The following is a 21,516-nucleotide window of genomic DNA, read 5'->3' on the forward strand; positions in this document are numbered from 1 at the left end:
AAATTCCACATCAGTGGCTAGACCTTTATTAGTCAATTAATAGAAAATACTCTTTTTATCCAAACAGCCATCTATTACTCTTCCATTTCTAAGCTGCCTTGAAAACAAGACAGAAAGACAATGATTTCCTCAAATTTCACTAAAATGTGTACAAATTACAGTCATTCATGAACAGAAGAGTGATGCCAGAAAAGCTTCAGTGGAGAATTAAAAAGCCAAGTGGAACATCCCCATAGAATATAATTCTTACATAAGGCTGCTGCATCTTTTTTCCAAATTCCATTACTCTATCTCAACCCTGAGAGACCCCAACCACTGTGAGAGTGCAGGGAAAGTGCCAAGAAATGTTTGAAATCTTGCTCTAATGTAACTGAGAATGTGGCAGAGCCTGCCCAGGGACACTGTGCCCTACCAGAGCAGCAGAAATGGGGCAGATGTATTCCATACATCCCCCCTAATCCTTGACCTGCATCAATCTTTATACAGCTTTGTATATCATTAAATTTGTTTTAATTAAGATGGATCACTGATTTTCTTACTGGGTGTTTTTATCACTCAAGTTTAATATTTGGGTTTAACTTCCAGGAGTATTTTCTCCTTATAATGCAGACAGTGCCAACACAACACAAAGTGCTCATCCACCTCCAATACCCATCAATCCACTTAGAACCTCAACATGTGTAATAAAGAACATCTCTCTTACTCAGTTTCAGAATTTACAAATTTTACCTGCTGCAACAGTCAAAACAAGACAGGCAATGTCTGCATACACAGGGCAACACAGAGCACATGAGCTCTAAGAATGGCAATTTAGACAAACTTTGAACATTGCCCTTAGAGCAATTTAAAAAAATTATTGCTGGCTTATCTCGTAAGTGTCTCATCAATAAAATATCAGCCTAAGATAGTGCTACTTCTACATAAAGAAAAGGGAACAATCTAGCTTTATAAAGCATTGCTCTTCATAGTTTGGAACACGATGCCAGCACTCTACAAAACAGATTAAAAGTCTCTGTTAGCACTGTACATTTCAAAGCCTTTGTGCAAGCTCTGCTGCATGCTGGCAGTGCACACAGGATTTCCACACTGCAAGGTAACTGGAGAAAGCATCACCACAGCTGGCACCTCTGAGAAACAGAGCAGACAAAGGAAGAACAGCTAACATGTTGCCCCTTCATGTTTTAAGGGAAAATGGACTGCTGTAAACTGGCTGGTATGAAGAGATCCATAGTCTAAAAGAAGCTTGCCCTTCTGCAGCTGGACAGTTTGCAGAGCCAGCTGGAACCCTCTCCAATGAGCTCCAGGCCTGGAAAAGCTGGAGCTCAGCCAGTTCTTCCATCAGGGCTGGCTGCCCCCAGGCAAGGCAGCTGCAATCTTCCTCTGCTGGACAAGTCCGAGGCAAGATGGGCAGCAGCCCTGAGCTCTGAGCCAGGGAGCACTGGGAACTGGGACAGGCACTGCAAACAAATCCATGCTTGTCTGCAATCACTGGGCTGAGAGGGAGCTGCTGCTGTGCTGTCTGCCTGGCACCTGAGCTGAGGGCTGCTGTGCTAAGATTTTCTGATGCACTAACTCTTGATGTCTGATGCTGCTTTTGTCTGTACAGAACTACTCTAAGTGCCTGGTTAAGTACTGCTTGATTCTATTAACTAAAGGCTGATAAATTTAAAGGAAATATAAAAAGACAGTTTCACACTAAAGCAAATAAATTATGATTCTTAATGTCTTCTCCCTATTATATATATATTTATATATTATATCTTTTTCAGAAAAGAAATAGTATTAACCACAGCTTTGCTTTGTGCAGTTTGTGACCTTTTGAAAATGTAGTGGTCGTTTCAAGTACCCAGTAAATGAGAATTCAACCTGTGACCTCCTCACAGACAGAAAACCAACTTCCCTTGCCCATCAGATCAATCTCCACAATGTTACTTGAGCAGCTTCCAGCTCCTCCTACAACCCAAGCATGTCAGAAAAGCTCCTCATGTTGTTAATCTCAACTCACAACATCACAACTGCTTGCTTAGAGTATCCACTGACATCAGAATGTGCCTCTCCCAGAAATCTGGCTTTATCCCAACCAGAACTCTAATCACAACAGTAAGAATTCCTGTGGTCTCACCCATTTCTGTCCTACACCAATGTTTCTCAAAAGGTGGAGTGAAACCTGCCCAGTGGGCACAGGAGCACTTCAGGTGGGCTGCACAGCATTGGAAAAGCCATGTTACATGGCAGTAGATTGTGGCATGAGATAATGCCAGACTTGCTGGCCATGGACACTTCTACCTCTAAGCAATCTGTCAGCTGCAGGCACAAATTTGCTTAATGTGGAGCAATTTTTCCACCTGTAATTATGACCAGCTGCTACTCTTCTGCCTAGAAGAGCCAAAGCTATTGTCCACTCAGCCATCAAACATGGACAAATCAAAAAGATGCCACAAAAAGTGTGAGGGACACTTTTCTAATTAACACACCAATCCAGACAGGGTGGGGAGAAGCCATCTCACAAAAAGAAAGAATGCAAGTGGCTGCACCTGCATTGAAGCAGCCAAGTTAAGGTGAAAAGCACCCAACTGTCTTGTGTGTATTACAAGGGCCAGAGTCACAAATCTTACCACTCAAGATGTTCTTACACATTAAAACTATGCTTACTAAAGGACTATTAAATGATATTAATTTTACTTTAAAGTTAATAATTTAACCACTAGAAAGTGTTTGTAAGGTTCAAGACACAGCACAGGTATTTTCAGACTGCTACTTTTAAATTAAAGCAAAAGAGATATTCTCTTTCCACACATATTACTAATTATATATTTGCTTTATAGAGCCTGTAAACTCAGGGACAGATCACATGTAAGGTTTTTGCATTTCTCCACCTCGATAATATAAATTTTTTAAATTTTACCAACTTGATACATGTTCTGGAACCTCTGTCTATGATTTTGAGACCTAAGTGAAGTACTTTACTCACACAGAAACCACAGACAAACTCACAAAGGACAGTGATGCCAGTATAAACTCCAGGCCTTGTAAAAACCCTAAACACCTTTTAATTACAAGTGCAAACACACACACAAGATGCTGTTTAACAACAGGATAAAGTCACCACACTCTCAGTGACTACCTGGCTGTGCCTTACTGATAGTGCCTCTGAAATTAATGAATCTAAGCACTTAATCCTCCACTGTGCACAACACAGATACAGCTCAGTGAGTAACAGAGAATGGCATTACTGCTAAACAGAACACCTGCAACAGCACAGCTATTCTTCTACAAGATTTTGTAACTATGTGCAGAAGAGTTTAAAATGAGAGAGTTCATTTCATTTTAAAGCAAAGCAGCATACCTAATGACATACTCAACATTATACTCTTGCCTGTTAATCTTGGAAAGCTTTCTGTTCTACATTTGTAATTCCCTCAAATTCCACTGTGCTCATACAACAACCACTCTACAGCAGACAAAAAGACCAAGAGTGCACTTCCTTCAATTTATGTTAATAATTTTAGCTGAAGTAATGGTTGAGCATGTGAAATGACAGAAAATGAGGTACTATCACATATCACAGAATACGACACAGACAAAAAAGAATTTCCCAAACAAGCTGCAATGAAAGTGACACTGAAAACTGCTGTAAGTTCATTAAGAAATCCTCTTTTACACTCCAGTACCTACCAGTTGAGAACTCTGATTTGACTGTACCACCTTAACCTGAGGAGGCTGCACTGTATTTGATACAGAGACTGTGCAAATGTTGTTTGGTTGCCTTATTCCTATTGTCTGAGTGGTGACAACAGAGGAGATTCCCGAGGCAGACTGAGGTATCACTGCAGAGAGCTTGGTCTGTTGGAGTGACTGCTGAGACGGCTGGCCTTGCAAAACCAAATGCTGACTGTTCAGTAAAGATTGTCTCAGTGCAGGTAGACTTTTCTAAAAACAGAAGAAAGTTTATGAAATATCAAACTTAGCACATCGACAAAAAGCATTTTGAAATTTGCTGGAAACATAATTAACTGCCTGTTCATCAGACAGAACTAAGATTGAACATTTATTGTAAGAGAAAGTTCAGTTCTTAATAAGCTTTCAGTTTGGATTTAGCAACCCTGTAGATTTTCATATTCCCTTAATTGCACTGTAGCATAAAGATCACTCTTCTTCTGAAGGCTATCTAGAACTTGTAGCTTAGGTCTTTGGGAGGGCAAGAAATGGAAGAAGAAAAGGTAGAACCATGGAACAGCCCTATTCCCAGCAAGCTGCACCAATTTACTCCTCATAACACACCTCCAGTACCTACAACCAAATTATTTCCCTCTCAGTGCCTTACAGCATGGCTGTTTATTGCATTATTTCTGAAGTATTGTAAATGCATTAGAAAAGTGTACTATTGTAAGCCCCATGTTGATACCATTTCAAGGAAAACACACTTCTAAAATGCTGTACTGTACCTCCATGAACAAACTTTTTACTTCTTAAGTAGCAGAAGTGTTCTTTTGAAGTGCTCCCTCAGGCAGCTGCAGAATGCAACAGTGTTTAACCCAAGCTACAGCTCTTTCTAAACTTCTAACATTGATTTAAAAACTTAAAGCCTCTTGCCCAGAGAGGACTTCAAAGAAAGTCCTTTCTTTGAAAGTTCCTGCTTCTTATCATGATGCTAGAAGTGACTGCAGTAAAAGCCACAAACAAGTGTTAATGATAACTTGAAAAAACAGGAGCAGAAGTTGTGAAGCAAAGTTGCAGGGAGAGAAGAGAGAGAAAGTCTGCCCTAAGCAGAGAAGTTTTGAACTAGACCAAAAATATTTTAAAAATCATATTTGTAGTTTTGTTGGGACTTAAACATGCTTTTTATGTTTGTATATAATCCTGCATATGGAAGTTATGGTAGCTAATTTACAGAACCAATTAACAGTTAAATTTAGCCCCACATATACTAACGTAGGACCCCACAATAAATCCATTTGGTATCATATCAGAAATTCTACTGTTGATTAGTTCCAGATTAGAAGCAGAATCATCTAATTAACACTTTATCCAGTTCAGTTCTTCATAATTATTGGTACACGTGGATTGAAAGTTATCAGTGACAAAAAAATAAATTAGGAAAACAGTGTGGCAACAACTTATTAAATTTGAAGCATTCTCTAAATATAACTTGGGACTCTTTGAAATGTGAATTTTTTTTCTTCTTCACAAAAAATTACCTACTACCACAGAAAAGTGTATGTATTCTAGAAGTAAAGGATCAGTACAGAATAGCCAATGAATGGTTTCCAAACAAGAATATAACTGCTTTTTATTTTTTAATCTAATTACTGCAACGTTCTAGATCAGGGCTGCTCAAGCTGTGAACTCCTGGATGACAAATCCATTTTTCTGGATCTCAGCCAAGGTCCCAAACACACAAGGTGTCCCTCCTGTGGGAATTCCCAGTTTCTGGGCACTGTCCCAGGCTGCTGGAGCAGCCCCTGCCTGGCCTGGCACAGGTGCAGCCAGCACAGAACCTCCAGCCAGGAAGATCCTGGCAGAAAAGGGCAGCATTCAGATGTAAAGGAAGGGCAGTCCTGAGCCAGTGAACATAACACTAGTTAAAAAGGATATTCTAAGAGTTCATGTAATGAAATTTTGCTCTGAAATAAATTTATCCAAACAATATTCACATTACCTTAAGGAAAGGTACGAGATATGGCTGAGGAGATGATTTGAGTTCTGTTTGAAGGCGGCCTGTAAATTCTTCTGGATCAATCTTTGCATCCTTCAGGGTGAAGAAAAAAACAAGCACCAACATCTCAGTTCAGGTGTTTGGTTTCCTCTTTCCCAACTACTACATACACATACCTCTCTAGCTAAAGAGGCTGCCACACCAAAAACTTTCAGAGCTGAAGTCCTTTAACTCATAAGATCATTCTGCCAAGCACTACCCAAACATGTAACATGCCACTCAAAATGCAGAGAATTCCCTTGGGGAAGCACAATTTCAGAAAAAACGAGGCCCCAGAAACACTCAAGTCTCTTTTGGGACTCCACTCTCTTGCTAACATTTACATAGTGATTTATTTTTTTTAAATTAAAAGAAAACAACCACAACAGGTTGTTGATGTAACCTTAAAAATATTAAATTTGTCAGCCTTTGTAGTAATTCCAAAACCAGTTCTGATGGTACAATTTAACTTATAGAAAACATATATATAAAACTATGGACTAAAGCTATAAACTAAATATAAAACTACTATATATGTAAGGCATGGCCATACATAAAAGGCATGCTTACAAGTAGATATAAAATTTTCTCCTCTATGAATTTGTATGTATGCTCACAAAATATACACTTATATCAAATACATTTATTTAGTAGCAATTCAAGAGAATTCTAACTTGGGTGCATTTTATGAGACTTCTAAAGTAGCATTAGTTAGAAGTTCAGGTTGTAACAAAAAAATTAATTAATTAGCCTTCCTGACTGATACAGAACAAGAGAAAAATCAAACCAAACCAAGCTTCAATAAATATATTTATTATTTATGTGTGTTGGTACTTCGTTTAAAATACTGTAAGTAGTTACCTTTATTTATTTAGTCTTTTCAAATTGGTAAAAGTTAAAACAAGTTTTCACTGGAATCATTGAATATGATTGCTGAACAGCTCACACTTGAAAACGGCCTTAGGCTGGTGTAAAATATACAGATTTCTTTGGCAATGAATTCAAAGAAATGTATAGCAACTAGTTTTAAATCCAAGTTTTTCATAGACTATATTACATTTCTTTTAAGCAGCTTGACTCTTTCCCAGCTCTGTCTGCAGCCCATTTATACAATTCACTGTTTCACTGGAGGTTGCAGCCAGGGCACTCTAACACAGCTTTGCCTCTGGAAACCCCTGTGCCACCCAGGCTCCTGTCTGTAGAACAGCTGAAAATCAGGAAAATACTGCTCATTCAGTCCTAGAAACTCCAACCCATGTTGTGAAGGGATTGTATCTACAGTTGTTCTGTGCTTCAAAAATTAAGAGCTTCTTGTTTCAGAGAAGAACAGGGTTTGGAGCAAAAAAACCCAAATCCTCAAGGAAAAATCCCAGATTTTAGGGGGATTAGGGGGATCCCATATTTAGAATAACAAATCCTCAAGTTGAAATCAAAGTATTACTCATCAAAACAAAAGTGGCTTTGACACTGCCTACTAAATACTTTACTGCATTTCCCCTTTCAAAAACCCAAAGAAAGTCTGCCCTTAACAGAATTTTTAAATTTATATAACATACAGAACATTTCATTTTGATGAAGTCCAACCCCTTTCATTACAGCCAAAAGAACTGTTAAGATCAAAGCAATAGTTTTCAGCATCCATAAATAAGTTTAATAGAAAACTGACAAAATAAATGGTAACTAAATATTTACCAACAAATCTTGAACCAGAGCTTTCACATTGCGGGACGTTTCAGGAGATGGTGAATTATGAGAAGCAAGTTTTATAAGGGTAGCTAAAAAGTTTTTACATTTTTTCACATTCTCTTGCATTTCCTGCAAAAACCAGAGAAAACAACTATTAGCTTCATGCTATTTTTTCATCACAATCAATGCATGCTCTGACCACTACAAATAAGGAAAATGATGAAACTTTTCTAATTCAGGCCATATGTGAAATATGTTTTGCTATTACTGCTTGTTACCTGAGATTTTCTTTTCTTTAGGTAACCGAACATTATAGCTCACAAATAAACAACAAAAAATCAATGAAAGAAATATATTATATATTTTATATTTTACAGTCTGCTTTGGTAGAAATAACTTTAAATATGAGAAGACAACAATTTGCTGGAGATGAATTCCCCTTTGAGATGCCAAACAGAGAAGGTACAAATGTTCCCCAAGCTATCTTAATTTGTTAAATTATTGATTCAGCATGTTTTTGTACAAAGCAGCTACAGCAGTAAAATCAAATTAGAAATAACTCTTCAAACATCATCCTATCTAATCTTTTTTTTTTCATTAGTAGTAAAAGAAGCCATTATTTTATATGGGGTAATTGCTGCAAGAAACAGAAACATCACATTTTGGTGTAAGCACAGTTCTGAGGCCCAGCAAGAGGACAGTCCTTAGACTGAAGGCCTGACTGCCCTGGCTGCAGGAACAGAGCTGTTCTTTCCCCAGTGCCACAGACATGGCAGGTGGGGAGAGCTGAGCACAAGTGTTCTTCCTCCCTCTCAGCATTTCTATCCCATGTGGCTGAAACCAGGGAAGGGTTTTTGTCACAGACATCTTTTCATGAAAAATCCTTTGTTTAGGATTATTTCCTCCTAAGAAGCTGGGAGGCCTCAGGAACAAAATGTAACCAATGATTATCTGCTGCTGTGGAATGCAACAGGGGGATCTGTGATTGGTCTCATGTGGTTGTTTCTAATTAATGGCCAATCACAGTCAGCTGGCTTGGACACAGGGCCCGAGCCACAAACCTTTGTTATCACTCTTTCCTTTCTATTCTTAGCTAGCCTTCTGATGAAACCTTTTCTTCTATTCTTTTAGTATAGTTTTAATGTAATATATATGATAAAATAATAAATCAAGCCTTCTGAAACATGGAGTCAAATCCTCATCTCTTCCTTCATCCTGGGACCCCTGTGAATACTGTGACAGGTTTTCCCGTTTGCCAAGTATTTGTCCCATCAGGGGATACATGCTTGCCTGAAGAAAAAGCTCTTCCAGCTTCTGAACACACCCGAGGAGTTCCTAAAGCACCAAGAAAACAAAGTTTCCACCATTCCCCCATTTACCTGTGAGACCACGGTGGTGCCAGGCACAGGGGAGCTGGGGATGACCAGGGGCTGTGCTGGCACCTGCGCTGCCGTGGGAGGGGGCAGTGGCAGCCGTGGCTGCCCCGCCCCTGAGCCCTGGCTCTGGGCACTGCTGAGCACTGCAGGCTGCTGGGAGGCTGCAGCTCCACCTGCCACCGTCGTCTTGAACAGGTTGGGAGCGCTCGTCGTAGCTACTGTTACCTAAAAATATTTTATATTTCAAAAAAAATTAATCTTCACTTTCAAAAAAATACAAAAATCATAGAATGGTTTGAGTTGGAAAGGAACTTAAAGCTCATCCATTTCCACTACCCCATGTTGCTGCAAGCCCCCATCCCAACCTGAACTTGGGCACTGCCAGGGATCCTGGGGCAGCCACAGCTGCTCTGAGCCTCCCACCCTCCCAGGAACAACTCCTCCATACATCCACCCTGAATGTCCCCTCATGCCCAGAGCCCCAGCACAGGCAGTGTCCCCAGCACGGGCACAGTGTGCCCCCCCAGCATGGGCAGCATGTCCCCCAACATGGGCAGTGTGTCCCCAGCACGGGCACTGTCTGTCCCCAGCAAGGGCACAGTGTCCCCAGCACGGGCACAGTGTCCCCGGCACAGTGTCCCCAGCATGGGCAATGTCTGTCGCCAGCATGAGCACAGTGTCCCCCAGCACGGGCAGTGCATCCTCCCAGCAAGGGCACAGTGTCCCCCAGCATGGGCAGTGTCCCCAGCACAGGCAGTGAGTCCCCAGCAAGAGCACAGTGTCCCCAGCACGGGCAGTGTCCCCCCCAACACAGGCAGTGTCCCCAGCATGGGCAGTGTGTCCCCCAACACGGGCACAGTGTCCCCCAGCACGGGCAGTGTGTCCCCCAGCACAGTGTCCCCCAGCACAGGCACAGTGTCCCCAGCACAGGCACAGTGTCCCCCAGCACGGGCACAGTGTCCCCGGCACAGTGTCCCCAGCATAGGCAATGTCTGTCCCCAGCATGGGCAGTGCCCCAACACGGGCAGTGTGTCCCCCAGCACGGGCACAGTGTCCCCAGCACAGTGTCCCCAGCATGGGCAATGTCTGTCCCCAGCATGGGCAGTGTGTCCCCCAACACGGGCAGTGTGTCCCCCAGCACGGGCAGTGAGTCCCCAGCAAGGACAGCGTGTCCCCAGCCCTGGCAGTGTCCCCCAGCACGGGCAGTGCATCCTCCCAGCAAAGGCACAGTGTCCCCAGCACAGTGTCCCCAGCATGGGCAGCGTCCCCCAGTACGGGCACAGTGTCCCCAGCACAGTGTCCCCCAGCATGGGCAGTGTGTCCCCAGCAGTGTCCCCAGCCCTGGCAGTGTCCCCAGCAGGCCCTGACCGTGGTGTGGGACAGCACAGCCCCTCCTGGCAGCGTGGCTGTGGCGCTGGCGGGCGCTGCTGTCGATGGCACCACCTTGGCTTGCACGGGGAGCCCCAGGCGGACGCTGGAGGTGCCCACGGACGTTGGCTGCTGAGAAAGAAAAAACAAATCTTTTACTTTTCTTCTCCTTAGCAGCTTGATCTCCAAGGCTTTTTAATAATTATTATTAATACTAAGAAAAAAAAAATCAAACCTATTAATGTGTTTTTATATGTATATTCACAAATACTGGAAAATCAGCTTTCTCAATGTTCAATGACAGCTTTGCAGTACTTCTCCTGAAAGCTATTACTCATAGAGCTATATGGGAAAGATTAGAAAAAACAAATGTGACCTGCAAAAACATTGATGCATTAATTCAGTTGTAATATTTACATGTCAGTATTCATCAATATTTGAGTTTATCATTGCCAGTAACACATACTGGTCCTCTTGGTATTTATGGGCCTGTTGTAGTGCTTTTTCTTTATGGAATTAATATGGACAGAATATTTTTCTGCTTTCTAAATTTTTTTACAATCATTTCAGATTGGATTATGTACAAATTAGCTTGCAGAGAAACAAAACCTAAACACTGGGAGAGCCTCTGTCATAGAACACAGACTCTGTACCCAGACAGCAACTGCAACATGAAGAGCAGACAAAGGAAAAGGACTGACCTACAGCCTTTCAGTCAGTGGTACATTCTAAAGCTCAGAAAATTTATCTTTTTTAGCAATCATATTACTTATCTTGTGATTTATTTTCATTGCAAGACTGAAATCGCTTGCCATCTTACAAAAGGACAAGATTTAGGAATTAAAAAATTGTCTCCAGAGAAGTTACTTAATTCTGCAGGAAGGTAAATATCATTATAAACAAAATGCATCACACAACATGGCAATTATGACAAAATGAGAACCACACATTACTAAAAATGGAGGCCACACTGCTGTCTTATAACTTGCATTTATTAAGATTTGCATTCACACACTTGAAAAAGACAATTTTTCTAAGTGGATAGAGTAATAAATCATGGCTGATGTTGGTTTTTACAAGATAAAACTAGTTTTCCTTGATTTAAATTTTAATTCCTATGTCTCTAAAATTCATATTTTATAAAGAACTGCTTATTTTTGATTCTTACATTGTCTAGTAAATACTTCTCCAAAGAACATCTAGTGTACTCTAAAATATCTCCAAAAGGAGCAGAAGCCCAGGCAGGCATTCAAAGCCCCAAGGATTCCTCACAAATCAGTCCAGCAACATCATCTACTGGATATCAATCTTCTGTACTTGGGGGGAAAAAGGAGGAAAGAAAACAAATCAAATAAATCTACCTGACATCTGAACAAACCCCTTTTTTTGTTTGTATAGCTTTCAAGATTTTTAAAACCTTGACTAGGGATGCCTTCCATCCTGAGATAGCCTAGAGACAATAAACAGCATCATCATGAAGAGGCAGAATTATCTGGTTTTTTGTAAGAAGGACCACATAAAGCTTCTCCTGTTTAAAACACCCTACACCTCTTTTCTTCATTATAAAAATGACCAAGTATTTTAAAATTCTGGTTGAATCAAATTATATCTACCTAATGAGTGTTGCATTTGAAATATAAATATTGTGTATCTAATTCACTTGCTTATAATCAATTTCCAGCCTAAGAACATAGCTTGCCTGTGATATCTGCACCCTTATCAGTCTGGGCTTCCAGAAGTGAGGATTTAGGAAAAAAGCAGATAACCAGGAGCACTTCTGGCAGCTATCAGCTTCCAGGCAAGAGCTGCAGCCAGAAATCCACAAATACAGAGTGAGACTGCAGGGTAGAGAATTTTTCTCAGCTAATAAATGCCCATTTTTCACCACAGGAACATACTTGAAAATAAAACTGCACATAATTAAAATATAAATTTTCACTATTATAATGCCCAACTAACAATGTATTCCCATGTGCCAAACCTCAGCAGCAAACTGTGAAACTTGGAAACTAAATTCACCCTTGGTTTTAAAAATCAATAGTGACAAAAGCCTTTAATAGAAAATGGCAGTAAAATCTACTAAAGTGCTGGATAGGAAGAAATCCCTCACCAGCAGAGAACTGCAAACAAAGCAATGCAATGCTTTATTAACATGGTTCCAAAATTTAGAAGGGTTAAAAAGGTAAGTCTGAAATGAAGGGATGAGAAACATAACAAGGAACTAGCCTGAGAAATTCTTAAATACCATGGAAATGATCTTCAAGTGACAGCTACAAGTTTCCAGAAGACACTTAAAGGATTCCCAACATGAATACTTTGAGAACTGATAAAAAATGTTTAGAAAGAAAAAGGTGTGTTTTCTATGAAGGAGATCTGTAAACAGATCTCATGAGAAATATGTCAAAGAGAAAACAAAAATTATCAACGTTATTTTAACAAAAAATCACAACCCAGTGTGTCAAGTTCCTCCTGGATGAATCTACAAGAATTCATGGTGTTCCTTGAGGAAAAGCTGCTGAAGTTTGGTAGGATGCTACTGAATTCTGAAATTACCAGAAGAGTTAGAAAGAAATACTTATTTTTATTAGATAAATCAGATGTTTTTACATTCTCTAAATACAGAGAATAGCACTGAAGAGCCTTTTGCCCTGTGCTCAGACCCTGCCAGGCAGGAAGCCAGACCATGAATGAGCAGCCCATGAATGAGCTGCTGCTGCTGCTGCTCACAGGGACACTGGAGCTGCATCTGCACCCAGGCTGAGCTGGCTCTGCCCTCACAGCTCAGGAAAAGGGGAAAGGAGGATTCCAGGAAGGACAGCCTGGATATGAGGGGGTCCCAAGGTTTGTTCTGCCTGCCCAAGTCACACAGGTAACAGTGACTCTGATTTCAGGGTGCAACAAGTCATTTCCATTTAGGCTGTCAGAGCACACGGGAATTGTCCTATAAATTCACTCCTTAGATATCTCTACTTTCCTTCTCCCCTGGGCACATGAACAGGGAGGCAAAGCTTGGGAGAGCTGCACCTCCACACAGACCTGAGCTGGCTCTGTGCACACAGCTCAGGGAAATGGGAAAGGAGGATCCCAGGAGGGACAGCCTGGGAAGGGGGGTCCCAAGGCTTGTTCTGCCTGACCAGGTAACACAGGTAACACTCCGATTTCAGGGTGCAACAAGTCACTCCCACTTCAGGCTGTCAGAGCACATTGGAATTGTGCAACTCTGTGTCCTATAAATTCACTCCTTGGACAACATCTCCACTTTCCTTCTCCCCAGAGAAAACCCTCAGACACCAGAGGTTCTAAGTCCAGAACCTCAGAAACTGCTGAAGCAAATACTCATCAAAGCACTTTCTCTGCTCAGGTGAAGTGGCTGGTCCTCCTACAATCACTAGGGTTCATCCAAAATATCTGGAGAAAAAAAAACAGCCGAATTTTGTCACTTCAGCTGGACTCTACTCCTGCCTCTAGTTCTTAGTGCTGCCTGTAAATACAGATAATCCATTGTAATCAATACTCTTATGTATTAAATCAATGTTTTTACGAGTGCCCAACTTGAAATGTGCAGTTTGTGACCAGGAGTGGCCATGGCTGCAAATGAACACAATAAATTTGTGTTCAAAAACAGCATTTCTCATTCCATATTTAAAATAGAGACAATTAGGCTCCATTTCCTACTTACAAAAGGAGGCTAGTAATCCCCTTAACTGCATTGTTGAGAAAGTTGTTACAGGGATAAGCTTCACAAAAAAACTGCTTGGTTATTAATTCCCACTGCAGGGGGGGCAACAAGTAAGCCTGAAGCAACCCACTGTACAGTGGAAATAAAAGTTCTATAAATCTTCATTAATTAGGCCTGTCCAGCCTACATACTGTATAAATTAAGAAATTAAAAAATAACAGTAATATGTGGTCATGCATATGCACATGGCAGCCATTATGACAGTGCTCAGGAACCTCCTTTATAGGAGGTTCTTTATACTTGCTGATCTTTGCATGTTTAATTTACAGCCTCAGTAACATTTGAGTGTTTTCTAAATTTTAGAGCTGTGTCAATGCTAGAAAAATGCAAACAGTATCAATTTTAAGTACTGAAAACCTATTGTCTGCTAATACAGAAGAGAATCACTCATTGTGAAGGAAGAGAAGGAAAATAGTTTCGTGGTTAAAGCACAGTAAGGACCACACATTTCTTACTCTCTCTGACCTGCCCTACCACCACAAATGTGTTCTCAGGAACACTGCAAAGAAGCCTAAAAACCAAATACACAAAAGAAATAATATGGAATAGTTTATCTGATGACAATGGCAGAGCACCTTAGCAACCAAGATTTATCTGTCTGCTTAAAGATTCTGCAAAGAATAAAACAAGCATTTGTTGGAAAAGCAGAAAGAATGTGAAAACAGGAAGAAAAACAAGAGTCAATAATAATAAATAAGTGAGAAAAAAATTACCAAAGTTGCCATAAAAATATAACCAGTGCTGAAAACCCAGGTGTGAGTGTTTGAGCAGACCAACCTCAGATTTGCAAGGCTTGGGAACCATCAGCAGGCTCAGAGTGCCCTCAGCACCAAGGGAAGGCACAGCCTGAGCTGCTGCTCACAGTGTGTCCCACAGCAAAAACAAGGCACAGCCACAGCAGGGGATGCAGGGCCTGGCACACCCTCCAAAGTTTTTTTTTCCTCATTTTAAAAATAGATGGCAAAGTGAAACTTAACAGAAAGTGAGTATGAAAACACAGAAAACCAAACAGTAAAGTTCATTATACAGAATTCCAATTTAAAGAGTAGAAGTTAGAAAAATGCCTAAAGCAAGAAAAAAGAAAGCTATAAAAACTGTAATTTTTTTAAAAAATATATCAGGTTGTTTAGTCAATGAAAACAAAACACTAAACAATCAAACTTCACACATAACTGCCTTCTCTGATCACTAAAATATACAAAAAATTTTCATAATGGAAAGCACATTCTGAATCAAACTTGAAACAAAAACATCCATAAACTCTGAAGCCAAATCCATTTTCAGCAGCAGCCCCATGAAAACTCCAATATAGACTCTTTCACCTGCTCTGAAGTTCCAATAACAAATATTCCAAAATAAAATACTGTGGGCCAGGCTAACATTGGTCTTTCGTGTATGATATTCACTTTATATTTTTAGTTTACAGCAGCACTTTGTCACTAACATAAAATAACTGCAATAAAAAATAATTTGAAATAAGCAACTTTTTTGCCATTTGGTTATGAATGTAAGCTCACCTGGGTATTAAGATAATGAAAGCCAGTAAAAAAACACATCAAAGGCATGAAAAGACAAAGTGTACGAATGAAAAATGCAGATAAACAAAAGAAACACAGCAAAGGAAAACTAGATGGCAGCACCTCCCTATTTTTCACAATTTCACAAGTCTAGAATCCAAAACAAGATACGGAGGCAAAAATTTGATGCAATCTAACAACCAGTTTTAGAAGACTTCTGAATTTATTTATTATCTCTGAAGGATATAGAAGAGCAAGCAAACCCACACTGTTTGAGCTGCTCATAGTACAAGAATCCAGAGCAGAACTCTTCTAAGATCAATTTAAGTTCCAACCAATTATGACTTGTTTCCTAAAAATCCTGTACCTTAGCTAATATTCTAAAGCTGATTAAATTTTGGCAACATTATTAATATTCAGCTAGAATTAATGTCAACCAAAAAGTAAAAGGAAACTAAAATCACAAAGAAAAAATAGTTAAATTAAAATTATGCACAGCTAAGTCAAAAGCATCCAAATCATGTCGCTCAAAAGATGTACATTATCACTTCCACAGTACAACAAACTTGCACTTTTCAATGCACCCAAAGATTATTATAATACTCAGGGAAGACAACTATTTCCATGTAAACCCTGAGATACCTAATAAAAAAACCAAACAAGCCTCTTGTAACTGCACTGATATGAAAAATACTTTTAATATACCTGAGCATTTTGCAATTTTTCTCTAAACAAAAAAAACAAAACAAAACACTGGAGAAAGCTGCAGCTAAGAGTAGTTAATATCACGGAATTGCAGATTCATTTGGGTTGGAAAAGGTCTCAAAGGTCAGTGAGTCCAACCATTAACATTCCCATTACAATCCTATGCAATATTATAGTTTGAACTAAATTAAAGATGCTATTTGGTACAATTGCACATACTCATGTTTTTCTTGAATATTTTAAAGATACCAGGAACACTATAAATGGAAAAGATCATTAAAATATTGAATGCATCTCTTAGTCACTGCTGTCTGCAGTGCTGTTATTGCCAGGCTCTGATTCTCTGGATGTGTTTCAGTGTTCCTCTGGGCTGAGTGTGCTGCAGACACCATCCATCCATCCATCCACCCATCCGGGGATACATGTCCAACCTCAGCATCTACCAGCTCAATCTCACACTGACCCAGCTGAGGCCCTCTCCACAAGGCTCCATCCATCCATTATCCATCCCTCCATCCATCTCTCCCTCCCTCCATCCACCCACCCATGCTCCATTAATCAATCTATCCATCCATCCATCCAACCATCCCTCCCTCCCTCCATCCATCTACCCATCCATCATCCATCCATCCGACCATCCTTCCATCCTCCCATCATCCATCCCTCCATTCCTCCTCCACCCATCCATCCATCCCCCTGGGACACCTGTCCAACCCCAGCAGCTCCCAGCTCAGTTCAAACTCACCCAGCTGAGACCCTCCCCACAAGGCCTGTGCTTATCCCACCTGCCAGTTTTCCAGAATCCCACTAAGAATAGAAACAATCAGATTTTATTCATGCTTTACACAGCAGTAATTAGGAGGAGCATAATTAAATGTCTAATCAAAGATTATCCAAGTCTTCCTTTCAGAATGGATTTGCCTCATGTCTCCCAAGAATCTACCACAAAAGTGTACCCAAGCTCTACATCTGCCTCTACTCCTGAAAGCTGCAAAACACAACACAAAGGTACTATAAACAGCAGAAGTCACACAACTTAAAAAGCAAATCCAAGCAATCAAAGAATGAGAAACATCAGATTTAAGTGTGCTGTGCCACTCCATCGTGTGCCCTGAGTGCCCAGCTGAAGCATTCATCATGGCAGGACTGGAACACACCACAGGACACAGCAAGGTGGGAGCAACAGGAGTTATGGATCTCAGCCTTTCTAACTCTTGTCCTTGGCACTGCAATCCCAACACACCTTCTTTTAAACTTGGCAAGGGAAGAGGGGTGGCTCTATCCATTCCCCACAGGGTAAGTACTATTATATACAAATATTTCACTTCTGAACCTTCAACACCAGAACAGGCAAGGACAGAGCCACTGTCCTTAAGGAAAGCCTTTACTTCAGCCCTCACACCAATTCCTCAGGACACACACTACACCTTCCTTGTCTCAGCAGCTCCCATTGCTCCCAGAGTATTTTACTGTATAGAGCTCAACTCAATCACTGTATCTTTATCCAGTTGTTTAAGATAGTTTTTTTCAGATTCAAATGCAGAATGCTTACATTTATAGAGCTTAGCATTGTATTTTAGTCACTGAGTTTGCATTTTAGCCTTCTTTTAGCCATGTAGAAAGTCAGTACTGGTGGAAACTTGCAGTATGCCTTAAGGATTCTAGGAAACAATAATTTCTGAAGAATGTATCAGAAAAAGACATGGCCTTCATACCTGGATACCAGCCCAGCTGCTGAAGTTAGAGGAATTTTCAGGGAAAACCTGGTTCATTTTCCTCCAAAACACCTGTGAGCAAATGACAGCCCTGGGTAAGGAAAGAAAAACCCTGCTGTAGCACCCAGGCTGCAGAAGGGGTTTGGAATCTGAACAGCTCTGTATGTATTGGCCAAGTTGATCTTATTTCAGAACATTTAAAAGATTGCCTTATTTTCCCCTCCTCTTTTAAGAGTGGAGAAATTACACAGTTGTCAAGGGGAGAGAACCAAAGAACTTTCAAATTTAGATGAACACTTGGGAGTTTTTCAGACACTCCTTCTTCTAGTTTTAAAAAGAGTAATTCCAAATCTATTTTATGCTCTCCAGCTAGCACTTTCAACACTTCTTAATGAGCTGCCAAAAGTAACTGCCAGCTTTTACAATTTCTTTGGCATTTAATATATTGTATTTTACATCTAGCTGTATAGCTCACAACAGACTTTTCACCGCAATAATTATTTAAAGTGTATAAACAAATGAACACTGAAAACAATCACTTAGCTGGGTAACTTGTGACACCTGACACAGGTTAAAAATTAGGACAATCTGCAGACCTGTAATCCTGATACCCATAAAGTATGAAGGCCATGTCTTTTTCTGATACATTCTTCATAAGATATTATTTCCTAGAATCCTTGAGGCACACTGCAAGTTTCCACCCCTGCTGACTTTCCACACAGGTAAAAGAAAGTTAAAATGCAAACTCAGTGACTAAAATACAATGCTAATCTCTACAAATGTAAGCATTCTGTATTTTAATCCAAATAAAACTATCTTAAAATAACTGAATAAAGATACAGTAATTAAGTTGAGCTTAATTACTGTATCTCTACTCAGTACAATATTTTATATTTTATATATATATTATATATATTACATTTTTTTAATATTTATTTATTTCTCAGTACAGTATTTTATACAGTAAAATACCAACCATCCCACTAATATCAGAAAGAAAAGTTAAAACTCCATAGCCTGGCATGTTCATCCATCCCAAAAAACACTTTGCAGGATCCAGGCAATTAAAGTTTATATTCTGTCTTAAGCTAATGGCACCAGAATTTTCCTGTGTTTCAGTCACAATGGACACCACTGACTCTTGAACACTCATACTCTATACACACAAAAACCTAGCACATTATTTTTGATTAATTTTAAACTTCTTCTGGAATTTTTAATTCACTGAATTCAGCTTTCTGACCACCAGAAAGAAATCCTGAAAGAAAACAGCTTAATTAAAACTCCCTGAAAAAATTATTTTTCAGTACACACAATTTCCTTTATTTTAGAACTTGATCTCTGAATCAACTAATTATAATGACTACTCAAACAAATAACTGACATTTCTAAAACCTTAGCATAATATTTATCATTGAACATTTCATTTGGAAAACCAATGAACAGTCTCTGGTTTTAAACCATCCACCTAATGAAATAAAAGTCTCATGTGTAGTTCTGATTAGATATACCTTTAGAATTTATATCTTTACAATCTTGTTTTAAGAGGCTGTCAACTACAATTTTTAGAGAACACTCTAAGGTCAAACATATATAAAACATAAGCATAAGATTCTGAAGATCAAATGCACAATCAGGGAAGTTCAAGGTAAATTTCCCAAGGGTAATATTAATTATTTCTTAACCTTGTTAATTACAACAAATACAGAAATTATGCAGTACAGTTTGGGCAGCTACCACTAAGATTTTCAAAGGAGATGAATCCTGACAAGCTACAATATCAATATTCTAATCCCCCTACACTAAAATAATCCAAGTTTTGAATTTTGCAAGATATTGATCATTCCTAAGGCCTTGCTGGCTTGCTGTGTTCTGAGCCAGTGTTTTAGCAGCAGGCAGTGCAAAGAACACCTACAGTGCAGAGGGGCAGAACCCTGAACAAAACAAACACAACTTCTAATACCTGAATTCTGCAGATCCCAGCTGATCTACAAACACCTGAACATCCTCTCCTCACTGGTTTATTATTATAGAAATCCATCAAGAGGGATTATATCCCTTCTGCAGCATTAACTGCTCCATACAAGCAGAGAGCAGCTGCCTGAGATCAACATGATCCACATTTGCTGTGCACTCATCTTGAGGCTGACTTTGGGATCCAAACCCAGACTGAGCCCAGAGCCAAGCAGGGGATCTACATTTCTGCACACTTCCTTCCTGCAGTAAAGATTACTCCTCAGAAATCTTCAAACTACAAACAATTTGTTAATATCTGTTATGAATGCTTCCATGGTGGATTTTAATTCACTATTAATTAATACTGGCCACATAAAAACTAACAGTACACAAGAAAAATAGCTAAAACTAACATGGATCCCATTTTTGGTACAGTCCCACCACACACCTGCTTTGCATTTACACCATGCACTTGTCTCAGGAGCCACTGCTACAACATCTGCTTGTAGTAATTACCAAAGAAGTGACTGCACTTTGCAAAGAAAGGCCCCAACAACCCAAGACAGATGTACAAATTCAGGAATTGGCTGCAATTTTGTTGTCATCAAACTAGTAAAAAAAAATCTGTCAACAAACACAGGCTTATCTCTGTGTTTACTTTTCCTGGAATACATTTCTCTTTGAAGGTTTCTACAAGTCTTATTCTTCCAGATACCACAAATTTAAACATTATATAGTGCCTTTTCTGCAAAGAGTTCTTTAACAAATTTCATCCAATACTGCACTTGCCTCTCTTTTGAGAGCATAAAGTTTTTCCAAGTGTTTCCAGGCTTTCATTTATGTCTTTCCTGACCCTGAGCTATAGCCTTCCTAGGTACACTCACTTCTAAAACTTACATTCTAGTTGGCTCTGTGATTTATAGATTACCTCGTGTTTCTATTTTCCATTCTCCAAATTTATTCCAGCTTACTTCTTATCTGAAATGTTTATTATTGTTTTCAGCTTTGAATTAAATTTAAAAATCTTTTAACTATAAGTACAGTGCAATACATAAAGCATAAAGAGGGAAAGTAATGAATTGAAAAATATTGGGAAATACCAACTGAAGTTATTTCAAGCAACTAAAAAGTTGTGAAGGCATCTTTTTCATCTTTCCACACAGAATTATTTATCTCTTCTGCAAACATGCACCTTAGGCAAAACCACCCTAAACTCTGCCTCTTATTGCTATGGCACAGCAGCCCTGTACTAAGATCCAAAGATGTTTGCCTCCACATTTTAGTAAAAGGCTCAGTTCTAGCCCTAAATGGCCCCAAGCTAAACTGCCTCTCTACAAACTTTTAAACCAATGCAGCCTTCAAAGAAATTTTTTTAAAAAGGCAAAAAACCCCAAAACCAAAACAAAAAACCAAAACCAAACAACACAAAACCACCCCACATCCACCCTAGAAGATAAATTAGCTCCAAGTTCAAATCAACACATTTCACTGATAAGTTTGAGACAGGAAACCTATCAAACTATCCTATCAATCCCTAGAAAAAGGGAAATGTACTCAAAACACAGGAAAAACTTTCACTGTAGACAGATCACAACCCAGAAGCAAATAGAAGAATCAAATCTTTCTTTTGAATAAAGTATATTTTAAAAGTTATTTTAAATTTATTGCAAATCCTTGGATAGAATGTGATTGGTTTTCTCTTTTCTAATGTCCAGTGAAATGAGCTATCCTGGGATTCAGGATGCTGGGATATCACAGT

The 21,516-nt window shown here is 39.6% G+C and overlaps 1 protein-coding gene across 1 annotated transcript in view; it reads right to left on the reverse strand.

Moving 5' to 3' along the window:
• Window positions 1-21,516, reverse strand: part of LOC135452995 (transcription initiation factor TFIID subunit 4-like) — a 149,596-nt gene that overhangs the window by 122,911 nt on the left and 5,169 nt on the right. Inside the window, exons 3-7 of the mRNA XM_064723564.1 lie at window positions 10,126-10,257; window positions 8,761-8,982; window positions 7,388-7,510; window positions 5,660-5,749; window positions 3,676-3,930 (exon numbers count right to left, since the gene is read on the reverse strand). Coding sequence (XP_064579634.1) covers window positions 3,676-3,930; window positions 5,660-5,749; window positions 7,388-7,510; window positions 8,761-8,982; window positions 10,126-10,257 — 822 coding nt within the window. The remainder of the gene's footprint in view (window positions 1-3,675; window positions 3,931-5,659; window positions 5,750-7,387; window positions 7,511-8,760; window positions 8,983-10,125; window positions 10,258-21,516) is intronic.

The sequence above is a fragment of the Zonotrichia leucophrys genome, chromosome 11, assembly GCF_028769735.1.
Source record: "Zonotrichia leucophrys gambelii isolate GWCS_2022_RI chromosome 11, RI_Zleu_2.0, whole genome shotgun sequence".
Taxonomy (NCBI): Eukaryota; Metazoa; Chordata; class Aves; order Passeriformes; family Passerellidae; genus Zonotrichia; species Zonotrichia leucophrys.